We start from the raw sequence: 12918 nt of genomic DNA on the forward strand, positions 1-12918 counted from the left end.
TCAAAAGATGTAAAACAAAGATTGTTCAGTATCATGGTTTAGGGGAAGGCTACAATTAGCTATCTCAGAGGTTTAAACTGTCAGTTACAACTGTAAGGAACGGAATCAGGAAATGAAAGGCCACAGGCACAGTTGCTGTAAAACCCAGGTCTGACAGGCCAAGAAAAATACAGGAGCGGCATATGCGGAGGATTGTGAGAATGTTACAGACAAGCCAAAATCTCCTCCAAAGACCTGCAAGAAGATCTTGCTGCAGATGCAGGTGTAGCTGTACATCGTTCTACAATTCAGCACAATTTGCACAAAGAACATGTGTATGGCAGGGGGATGAGAAAGAAGCAATTTCTGCACTCACACAAACACACTCGCTTGTTGTATGGAAAAGCTCATTTAGACAAGACACAGTCATTTTGGAACAAAGTGCTTTGGACTGAAGAGACAAAAATTTGGTAATTTGGTGATAACAAAAAGCACTTTGCATGGCGGAAGTAGAACACGGCATACCAAGAAAAACACCTGCTACCGACTGTCACATTTGTTGGAGGTCCCATCATGCTGTGGGGCTGTGTGGCTAGTTCAGGGGCTGTGTGGCTAGTTCAGGGACTTATGGGGCCCTTGTTAAAGTCGAGGGTCAGATGAATTCAACCCAATATCAACAAATTGTTCAGGATAATGTTCAAGCATCAGTCACAAAGTTGAAGTTCTGCTGCAGGGGTTGGATATTCCAACAAGACAATGACCCTAAACACACTTGGAAATCTACAAAGACATTTATGCAGAGGGACAAGTACAATATTCTGGAATGGCCGTCACAGCCCCCCAACTTAAATATCATGGAAAATCTATGGGATGATTTGAAGCAGACTGTCCATGCTCGGCAGCCATTAAATTTAACTGAACTGGAGAGATTTTGTATGGACCAATGGTCAGAAATAGCCACATCCAGAATCCAGACACTCATCAAAGTCTATAGGAGGCGTCTAGAGGCTGTTACATTTGCAAAAGGAGCTCAACTAAGTATTGATGTAATATCTCTGTTGGGGTGCCCAAATTTATGCACCTCTATAATTTTGTTATGATTCATATTGTATATTTTCTGTTAATTTAATAAACTTGATGTCACTGCTGAAATACTACTGTTTCCATACGGCATGTTATATATTAAAAGGAAGTTGCTACTTTGAAAGCTCAGCCAATGATAAACAAAACTCCAAAGAATTAAGAGGGGTTCCCAAACTTTTTCATATGACTGTATGTGGAGCTATAAGGCCTTAGTCAGATTTATATCACTAGGTATTTAAGCGCAGAAACCGCCTTTTTTTTCTGTATTCTGGGTTTCTAAATTATAACACACTCATCAAAAATCATTGGCATTTGAATGTATTCATTCACATAGAACATAAACTATTCTCTGCTATTACCAACTAGGGATGCACCGAATCCACTATTTTGCGAAAGATTTGGTTGAATGATGAACTGAATCCGAATCCTAATTTGCATATGCAAATTAGGGGGGGGAGGCGGAAAACATTTTTTACTTCCTTGTTTTGTGAAAATGTAGACTTTTTCCCCGCCCCTAATTTGCATATGCAAATTCGGATTCAGATTCGGTTTGGCTGGGCAGAAGGATTCGGCCAAATCTTGCTGAAAAAGGCCGAATCCTGGATTCGGTGCATCCCTAGTACCAACAATTTGCTTCTGCCCAGAGCCTGGTGAAAAAGTATTGGCACCCAACACAATGCTACTTGACCTAGGACCCTGTCTACGTGCCCCATGGTCCACACAGCCCCTGCTGCTTTAAGGTGCCCCAGCTAATGCTGGTTATTTGCATGTATCAATCGTTCTGCAAACCTTTAGATTGTAAGCTCTTGTGAGAAAGGTCATTTGATCCTACAGTTTTGTTATATTATTACTAAATAACTTGCTGGCACTGTAAATAATGAAAGCACTAAATGTATGTGTAATCTGGTCCCTGCTGTGAGCTCCGAGGGAAATAAGCTGAGAACATATGCAGCGGCTTTGCTCTAGTTTCCAATGAAATGTGTTGGATATCCCAGAGGAAGGGGAATGGTGTGGAGCAGGCAGGACAGGGGAGAGCAGTGTCTGGAGGGGAAAGGGAGGGTAGAACTGCAGCTTTTGCCTCTCTGTGCATCTTGCAACCCAGAACAAGCAGGAATTCACCAAAAAAAAAAAAGCAAAAATCCCAGTGGGTCTCATGTCTGTCTGTGGGAGAGGCAGGAAAGGGGCGGAAAGGAAATATTAAAAAAAAAAGAAAAGAAGGAGCCTTGGCTTGTGTGAGATGATGAGAGCTGCTACGTCACTTGGCTGAGTGCAGGGCAATGGCTGGCAGTGTGTGATCAGCAGTGAGCAAGGTTACTGCAGGAGAAAGCTCTCTCTACCAGCCAGCAGCACCCACAGCAGCACCCGCAGCTCCACCATGTCTGCTAAGGACGTCCAGGCAGCAGGTAAGATGCTGCACATTGCTTGGAGCTCCAGCTCTTTCTTTCATTGCAAGAGAAGATTTATCCTGCATTGCAGGGGAAACCTCCTGGTGGGGGGCACAACCATTCCGGGTGCTAGCAAGGTCACCCAGTGAATGTGGGTGAGGTGGGTTCTTACCTGGGTTCCTTTATTAGTTTCATATGGAGGACTACTTAAAACAGGTTCCTTATTGTCTTATGTTACCCCTAAATAATATGCCTGTAAAATAATATATTCTTCTTATTGCTTTATAGTCTCCATACACCGATTCTGTTCAAATACAAGTCTTGGCTTTGTCAGGGGAGGATGCTGGGACTTGTAGTTCATCAGCAGAGGCAGGACCGCAGCTTCCTGGCAAATGGGAGTGTGCTATAGAGCAGGCAGTAAGCAAGGGTTAAAACACATCAGAGCCCAGTGATTGGTCGGTTGTTTTATAATAGGGTCCAGAGTAAATAAAGAGACTTTTCCTAGATCACTGATTTGTTTATGCACAGAATGCCCAGGGGCCTAATTTACTGCCTGAATTTTTACACCCAAACTAGTCTCATTTTATTTTTTTCTAATTTGTCAGATTGATACTGTGACTATTTGAGATTAGTTTATATATTAGGGCCATTTGGTTATTACATGAAATATGTCTGACACCCATGGAATGGTACAAATTGAAGCCCGAGGGATTTTGACGGCAGTATTAAAGGGATACTGACACTTGCCTATGGGTTTTCATTGCTTTGAAGCTCTGTAAAAGTTTGTCTATAGGATGTGCCCTCTGTTATTGCTTTTATTTTAATCTGTGAGATAGAACTCCATCCAAGGCAATTAGGGGAAATTCTGTATACAGTGGTCTCCTAGATACTGTCCACTATAGGATTTTATAGGTTGCTACTACACTTGCAGTATTCCCCTTTAAATCAGGACAGGTACATTGTGTATGGATGGGCTGAAATCTGTGCAGCCATGTCCACTCACCTGGATTTTTCGGCAGTCTCCAGAATTTGGACCCCTACCCTGCTCCCAACCTTAAACAATAACAAGGCAGTAACTAAAATAACTCAACCATTCTAACAGCCCGTAAATACTCCCAGATTTACATACAGTACAAAGCAGAGCTGAGGCTATTAATGGGACGGGGCAATGGGTATAAAAGGGTGTGGTCAGGATGCAACTGGGTGTGGCCAGAAACGACCCAGAGCATGTTTTCTGCAGGTGCCGTTATTTAGTTCCCACCAGTGTTGGGAAGAAACCCACTGTGGAATTTCGCAGATCTGCAAATAGCCATTTACACACGTGTTCATAATTGTGCTTTAATTATTCATAATATTTCATTATCTGATCTACAAAGCACAGCTAGTGGGCCCTTTGATACTAAGTGCCGCCCTGCTATGTGCGTTTGCATTTTCAGGTTATATCAAGTAATAATGATTATTATAACCTTTATTAGGGCTCTTATACACGGGCGGTCTTTCCTGAGCTCCCCTGCATTGCACTTTATTCCATTCAGCCGCTGGGGAGGTAGGAGGCGATACACTCAATTATTTGATTAATTAATTATTATCAATTATTATGAAGGGGGCTGTACTCAACAGACGCATGTATGTGCCAAACGCAGGTGAAATGCAACATGCTACATCCCACCTGCGCTCAGCGCATACATGCGTCTGTGTGAGTACAGCCCCTTTACAATAATTGAGTGCGTCTTCTCTGGCGCTCCCCTGCGGCTTAACGGAAGAAAGCGCAACTCAGGCGAACGCAGGAAAAAAACACCCGTGTGTAAGAGCACTTAGGGAGGCTGATGAGAAGGAGATGAATTAAATCACATGCAGCTGAGATATGAGAATATTGATGATGTCATCATTATCATCAGTATCATCATAATCACTTTATGTGGTAGGCCAATGGCTTGTCTTCAGCAGCTTTGCAATTCCCAGCATGCCTTAGGCAGGTAACATGGAGAATGGCAACTCTCTGAGAGTTCTGACAGTAGAAGTTGTGACAGTAGATCAGCAAAATGGTAAAAGTGGAACTAGAAAGAGACAGCAGGGCAAGATGGTAAAAGTGGAACTAGAAAGACACAGCAGGGCAAGATGGTAAAAGTGGAACTAGAAAGAGACAGCAGGGCAAGATGGTAAAAGTGGAACTAGAAAGAGACAGCAGGGCAAGATGGTAAAAGTGGAACTAGAAAGAGACAGCAGGGCAAGATGGTAAAAGTGGAACTAGAAAGAGACAGCAGGGCAAGATGGTAAAAGTGGAACTAGAAAGACACAGCAGGGCAAGATGGTAAAAGTGGAACTAGAAAGAGACAGCAGGGCAAGATGGTAAAAGTGGAACTAGAAAGACACAGCAGGGCAAGATGGTAAAAGTGGAACTAGAAAGAGACAGCAGGGCAAGATGGTAAAAGTGGAACTAGAAAGAGACAGCAGGGCAAGATGGTAAAAGTGGAACTAGAAAGAGACAGCAGGGCAAGATGGTAAAAGTAGGTCAATAAGGAGAGAGTAATGCAAGAAGAGGCGAGTTGAACAAAATAGTGACAGTCCCTTATATGACACAGTTTTACTTCATATAAACAATTAAATCTCACGTTCTGTTTCGCCCCGGTCCAACCGCTACTAAAGAGGGCCCTGCAGGTTTGTGTGGAACTTAATGTTCACAGGAGAAATGGAGTCTGTCCGATCAGCCAGGTGGGTTCATCTTTGAAAACCAAACACATTTTGTATGAAAAGATATATAAGACTTTCACTGGTTATAAAGTAATGTGTAAATGTCATTTCTATTCTCTGCACTTGCGATTCTGACTCTTGAAAAAATGTAGCAGAAGCTGCTGCTGATTAGCAGACCTGTAAGAGAACTGACGTTGTTTCAGAACCAGAGAGAAAGGGAGAGAAAGACACTGCTTTCAATAGCAATTATATTTAGGAAGAGTGACAAGGAGGAATAATATTTAGAAAAATTGCAAAAACTAGTTTTTGGGTGGCGTTCCCCATTAGGGATGATGTTGCTCTTCATTCGACACTGTTTCCACTACAAACCTGCAGAATCAGTGACAGGAGGGAGGGACGGGGGTGCGTCAGTGAGACGACTCTGCACTGCAGTATAAAGAGGATTACAGTAAGCCGGCCACGTGTCTGTCTCTGCCCGTACATACACATCCCCAATGCCCCAGAGCCTCATATGTGGAGATAGAATTACCATAAAGCGCAGAGCTGCATGCTGCAAGGAGTCTAACTGGCAATCTCAGCTCAGCATCCCATTAACGACTGGGTTTAATTATCAGAAGAAGAGATTTGTCATTCCATGTTACAGATGCACAAGCATTAAAGGTCAATTAGAGCAGATTAAGGTTGGTGTATTGATCTGCACCGGGTACCTAGAACCTGATCTCAGGGGACTAAGGTAATAAGGAGATGTTACTGAATTCCATTCTTAATGATAACTGACTTTATAGAGGCATTTGTATCACTGGATCATTGTCTGACTGCCAGGCAGCCCCAGGCTTATCATCACAGAACTGCCCTAAGCACTGTATGTAGTGTGGAACCAGTGAGCATCTGTTTAAAGTAGGAAGGTAATGGGAAGTATTGTAGGACCAGAGTGAGACAGTAGGACAAGATGGTAACTCTAGGTGAAGGTTGTGAGAGTAAAGTTAAATTACAATATTATGGCATGGTAGAGACAGCAAGGGAACAGTGAGACAATAGAACAAGATGGTGACACAAGGTTGCGAGAGTAGAGTAAAATTTCAATATTATGGGCAGATAGAGATAGGGAAGATAGACAGTAAGGGAAGCTTGAGACAGTAGGAGAAGATGGAAACAGTAGGACAAGACGGAGACAGCAAAACAAGATGGAGACAGTAGGACAAGGTGGAGACAGTATGACAAGATGGAGACAATAGGAAAAGGTAGAGACAATAGGACAAGATGAAGACAGTAGGACAAGATGGAGACAGTAGGACAAGATGGAGACAGTAGGACAAGATGGAGACAGTAGGTCAGGAAGGAGACAGTAGGACAAGATGGAGACAGTAGGACAAGATGGAGACAGTAGGGCAAGATGGAGACAGTAGGGCAAGATGGAGACAGTAGGACAAGATGGAGACAGTAGGATAAGATGGAGACAGTAGGGCAAGATGGAGACAGTAGGACAAGATGGAGACAGTAGGATAAGATGGAGACAGTAGGGCAAGATGGAGACTGTAGGAAAATATGGAGACAGTAGGGAAAGAAGAAGACAGTAAGAGGAGAGTGAAACAGTAGGGCAAGATGGAGACAATTGCAGAAGTGGGTGGCAGTAAAGAAAGATGGAGACAGTAGGCCAAGACAGTGATAGAAAGGCAAGATGGAAACAGTAGGGCAAGATGGAGAAAGTAAGGATAGATAGAGACAGTAGGGCAAGATGGAGAAAACAAAGCAAGGTGGTGACAGTAAGGTAATAGTGAGACAGTAGGAATTGAGTAAGATGACACAAGTAGGGAAAGATGGAGGTAGTAATATTTATACCGGTGTTGCTCAACCTGTGGCCATACAGTTGTTGTCACTGACAGACAAAGAGGGGCTGGATGTTTTAGGAAGGGCCAAAAGCTGGGCACTTACAGTAATTACTTTTTTTTAAGGAGATGTTAAAACAACACACATTTTTATTTTACCAGCTCTCGTGACATTGCATGGGTGTGGCCAGTTTGTCCTTTAATAATTCTCAGTCTCTATCCATTGTAATGTCCATTTGCTACAAAGTATCCTGGCTGATACACTATTTCCCCTTTATTAGATCCCCCCCGCTGCTGCTAAGAGCTTTCGTCTTGGAAGAGCGAGTGGCCCTAGCGACCTTGTTTTTATTGCATTATGACATCATGGCTAAAATCTGAGCAAGGAATGGAGAGACAAAGATGCAACGGTTTTATGTCCCCTCCTGACAGCTTCTGAAGGGCAGTAGCAAAGCAAGGTCAGTTCTAATAAAAAGCAAAGCAGAACTGTCTGTATCAGGCCCAAGGCTGCTTTTAAAGTGTGATACAAGGGAAACTTCACCCAAAAACTGTTTTTTCCATAATGAAAGAAAATACAATTTTGAGCAACTTCTCAACATCCATTCATTCCCCATATTGAAATCAGTATCTGTCTGGCTATTTGTGTTCTTTGCACTGCTGGTTGTGACTTATGAAACAAGTCAGAAGCCAGCGCTCTGTGAATCAGTTGGCTTCTGATGCAGTTTCAGGAGTCAGATCCAGCATTGCAGGGAATATAAACTGCCACATAGATCTTTTGCCTGAAAATTATGTGTAATGTTTGGAAACATTTACCTTCCCTTCATTATGGCTGAGATTCTAGCTGTATAACAGATCATTCTGTCCCAGTGGCTGCACAGATCCTATCTGATCCCCATTGTAAGCAGCAGTCCTGTCCTGCTTTATGGCAGCTGAGATTCTAGCTATCTGTATAACAGAACATTCTGTCCCAGTGGCTGCACAGATCCTATCTGATCCCCATTGTAAGCAGCAGTCCTGCCCTGCTTTATGGCAGCTGAGATTCTAGCTATCTGTATAACAGAACATTCTGTCCCAGTGGCTGTACAGATCCTATCTGATCCCCATTGTAAGCAACAGTCCTGTCCTGCTTTATGGCAGCTGAGATTCTAGCTATCTGTATAACAGAACATTCTGTCCCAGTGGCTGCACAGATCCTATCTGATCCCCATTGTAAGCAGCAGTCCTGTCCTGCTTTATGGCAGCTGAGATTCTATCTGTATAACAGAACATTCTGTCCCAGTGGCTGTACAGATCCTATCTGATCCCCATTGTAAGCAGCAGTCCTGTCCTGCTTTATGGCAGCTGAGATTCTAGCTATCTGTATAACAGAACATTCTGTCCCAGTGGCTGCACAGATCCTATCTGATCCCCATTGTAAGCAGCAGTCCTGTCCTGCTTTATGGCAGCTGAGATTCTAGCTATCTAGCATTCAGTGACAATAGTCATATTTCTTACGCACAGTTTTGTCGGGGGGGATGTAAAACGACACAGCTGTTCTCTGTGACAGCGGCATCAGTTATATAGAAATGTTGTTGGATTTGATCCAACCAAAGAATTCCTGTAACTTTAAGTGGAGCTGCTGGAATATAAATGTATCCTGAGTAATGATGAAACCAGTATTCACTCCTCTAATCTAACCCCCCCATTCAACCTGTCAGTACATCTCCCCCACATTCATCATCTGACTCTGCATGCCTCCCCCAATCTCTGCTGCCCCCCACCTATTAGTCCCACTCACCGTTCCCACCTTTCTTCTACATAATGCCACACTCCTACGTGCCCTTCATTCAAATGACTCGCTCAGTGGGCAATGCGCTCGCTGAATTGTTCCTCTCTAATGGCTTCTGGTGGGCCCTGAATTGTATAAATCCCACTCTGTCCAACCATTCACTCTCCCGGGCTGCTCTGAACTTAGAGACTCATGTTAGAGACTCATTTCGGTCAATGTGCAGAGTCGTTTCAGCCGTAATGACCAGACAGTGAATTTTCTACAGCAGGACTCTGTGTTTATTATTGTTTATTGTGGCAGCAGCACATTGTGTGTTTTTTGTGCTTCCATACAGTGTAGCCTGTCTATATAACTTGTCATGCTCACTTTAATTTTCCCTGCATGACCCTGAGAGCTACAGGTGTGTTCCACGTTGCTGAATTATTTCCATTATTTTCCATCTCTTCTACCAGAACAGCCCAGAGTTCCTGATACATGAAGGACTTAGGAGAGTTTCTGTATTTTCTCTCTATGGCTCACATTGCATTATGATTAGATACAGAAAAAGTATCAGCTCCTGTTTTATTACTCACTTGCAGCTCAGACTCTGATACTGGAAGTGTGGAAGAAACAAGGCCCCATATATGTCAGGCTTTTTGGGTTAATGCCACCCCAAGTAGTCCATCAGCAGGGACCCTTTTGTTAATGATGTGCCTGTATCAACCCCAAGATCCAAAGTGCCGGGGAGGAGACTTGTCTTTATTATAACTATTTCTTGAATGGTAGACCCAACTGTGCATTCAATCCAAGGCCAGATCTAGAGATGAGAATCCCTTGAAGGAATTGACCCCATTTAAAGGGAAGGGAATTCAGGGCTCTACCATTTGTCTGATGTTGCTGCATCAAGAAGAAAAAAGAAAATCATGCTGTCTCCCCCCCTCTCTGGAAATAAAGTTGCCCTTGTTGCTGTTTAAAAGTTACCCACTGTTTTTGTTCTGGGGTACCCTTCACCCTATTCTGTTACATGTTGCCAGGGCTCTGCTATGGGAGCCGCTCCAGTAATTTGTTTGTTTATATTAAACTGTCAGTGATAAATGGCAGTTTTGCACTTTTGCACCATTAAAGGGGTTAATGTTTTCTAAGAGTCTTAGACTCCAATCTTTTTTTTCCTGTAAGATTCTTTCCCCCTAAGCTCCTCACATTCCTCCAGGAGGCCCCCGACTCCATAATCTGCTGGCCTGGTGGAATATTTTAGCATATACCTTTTATTAAAGCTGCGGCGACACAATAAGCCCTTTATTTACACTCAGCTCACATGCCACTAATCTAACAGACTTGGGCACCAATAGTTGGCCAGCTTCTAGGGCCAAGGTCACCATGGGGGGTGGGGTACTCCATATGGGGGCCCTGTGGAAGATGGGGGCCACAAGAGACACAACAGTGAGAGTTACAGATCACCTAGGGGGCTGAACATTTGGGTAAGTGGATGGGGAATGGGCAGATTGTTGGCAGGGTTTTAATCTAATGGAGCTAGTGTGGACCTCATCCATGGAGCCCAGGTGACTGGTGGGCTAATAATTTGTAAGAAAAAGCCCCGCTGGCTTATTAGTATAGAGCCCCATAATCACTGATGGTCCTGCATAGGGCACCAAATGCTCCAAATTGCCCCGTATTTATGGTAAGTGGGCTTTGCATGGCCTGGTGCAGACTCCACAACCCTATCTCCATTTCATAGGGCAAGAATTGTAGGCCTTGTTCTTATTTTAAAGCAGTGTTTTTCCCAAATCGAAGGGGGTTTTCACCTTTTAATTATCTTTCAGTATGACGTAGAGACGGATATTCTGAGACAATTTGCAATCGGTTTTTATTTTGTATTATCTGTGGTTTTTGAGTTATTTTACTTTTTATTTTGCAGCTCTCCAGTTTGCAATTTCAACCACCTAGTTTCTAGCTTCCAAACTCCCCTAGCAACCATGCACTGATTTGAATAAGAGACTGGAATATGAATAGGCGAGGCCTGAATAGAACAATGAGTAAAAAAAAGTAGCAATAACAATACATTTGTAGCCTTAGAGAGCATTGTTATTTTTAGATGGGGTCAGTGACCCCCATTTGAAAGACGGAAGGAAAAGAAGGCAAATAATTCAAAAACTATAAAAAAAAAAAGGAAAAGTGAAGGCCAAGTGAAAAGCTGCTTAGAATTAGCCATTCTATAACATACTAAAAGTTAACTTAAAGCAAACCACCCCTATAATGAGCGAAACATCCCAGAAACTTGGTTTAAAGGAATAGATAGTTTAGCACAATACTACAGCTCCCATCATCCTCCATAAAACTACAGTGGCTCAATCTCTCGGTGAAGCAGCTATTCACTCCCAGCAGGATTGCAGCGTCTCATGGAGAGGAATTCGAGTATTTTATAGGAATGCAGAGTATGCAGATGGGATTGAATAAACAGGGCCAGGAATATAAGTATATATCATATATCCCACTGACACTGGAGCAGAAATGTGCAGAGGGGGCTCCTCTCTGTATCTCCAGGTAACAGGATTAGGGGCTCGTCATTGTGCAGAGCTCTGGGGAAAGGGAGCGTTCATGCCTGGGATTCTTTACACTCCTTCTGGTGACTTTGTTACACATTAATCAGCTTAAAAACAACAAAAATTTGAATTTAGTTAAACACTGACTATGATCTGACTTTCTTCTACCAGCTCAGTTCATGGCGAGCCACTGGGAGTTCTTGTTTTTTTAATACCAGGAGCTGCTGTGACTACTGTATCGTTAGCCCTTGGGACTACTAGTTTGCCTTATTGTTGGGCGCTGTCCAAGGTGCTGAAGGCCCAGACCCAGACACCAATGGGACTTGTGCCTGAATGTCATTGGCACAGCTCTATGAATCCAGAGTTTTAAAGTAGGATATCAGACTCATGGACCCCATCTGTAATAAACGACACAACAAAATACACATAAAGGGAAAATGATTACGTTTTATTTTCTATAAATGCCCAATAAAACATTTAGGCACAGGGATGCTATTATTGCATGTAAAGCAGGGATATCCAACCTTTGGTCTATAAATAATGGGGCCTGTACAGTCTGTTGTGCCTTTTGTACTGAGCCAGAATTCCATAGTAGCTCTGATCTCTGGATATTTTTGGCTGTGTCCTGTATCCAGCTGTTTCCCAGTGATTGTAAACAATCCCCTTCCTGCTCATCCAGGGGTCGCACGGGCAAATCCCTACCAGTCCTTGACTCCGTTTTTTCCGGCAAGGCTTGTGCGAGTGCTTTATCCTTCCGCTCCTCTATCTGCTAATGGAACGTTCTTTCATGTCGGATAGAAAGGGCTACATTCTCTTCCCCAAGATGTTCCTTATTATCTCCTACATAATCTCACCACTCAACTAACATGCAGTGTGTGTGTGTATAAAGGTAGTTTTCTTCATTTCTATAGGTTTCCTCATATAGAAAGAAAAGGGAAAGTGTTGGAAGGGTTACTGCCTGCTCTTCTTTTACACTAAACAAGTATTCTCTCTTCTCACAGTGTGCAAAATGTAATTATCTATATGTAATATATACAAATACTCGTAATACTTATAATTGCCTATAAATGTCTATCCTGCCAGTCATTTCGAGTGTTTCTCTCCCCCCTCCCCCCACTGCCAGGCTGACTCAGCTGCTCAGATCTATTCCCTTGGTGCCACCTTGTGTTACTGAGGATATAAAAAGCGACAGTTTCCTTCCAACAGCGAGTGGATTGTTTTACATGAGAGAGTGCAGAGCAAGCAGCCTTAAATCCCCACCCTGTCTGCCATTATACTATCACTACCCGGATATATTGATGCTGATTTTATCTTATTGGATATACCAGGCTAAAAAATTGCATCGTTATTTATAAGTCAGGCCTTAGAGTATAAGTATAAATCACATTACAGGTGTGGGACCTGTTATCCAGAATGCCCGGGACCTGGGCTCTTCCAGATAACAGATATTCCCTTAAAGGGATACTGTCATGGGAAAAAACAATTTTTTTAAAATGAATTGGTTAATAGTGCTGCTCCAGCAGAATTTTGCGCTGAAATCCATTTCTCAAAAGAGCAAACATAGTTAAATTGGGTTGAAAAAAGACAAAGTAAAAAAACAGATATTTTTATATTCAATTTTGGAATCTGACATGGGGCTAGACATTTTGTCAATTTCCCAGCTGCCCCAA

General features: G+C 42.9%; 1 protein-coding gene across 1 annotated transcript in view; it reads left to right on the forward strand.

The window, feature by feature from the left end:
• Positions 1-2116: 2116 nt before the first annotated feature.
• Positions 2117-12918, forward strand: part of hspa12a.L (heat shock protein family A (Hsp70) member 12A L homeolog) — a 42794-nt gene continuing 31992 nt past the window's right edge. The window contains exon 1 of the mRNA XM_018224677.2: positions 2117-2465. Coding sequence (XP_018080166.2) covers positions 2438-2465 — 28 coding nt within the window. The 5' untranslated portion in view covers positions 2117-2437. The remainder of the gene's footprint in view (positions 2466-12918) is intronic.

Source organism: Xenopus laevis, chromosome 7L (genome assembly GCF_017654675.1).
Source record: "Xenopus laevis strain J_2021 chromosome 7L, Xenopus_laevis_v10.1, whole genome shotgun sequence".
NCBI lineage: Eukaryota > Metazoa > Chordata > Amphibia > Anura > Pipidae > Xenopus > Xenopus laevis.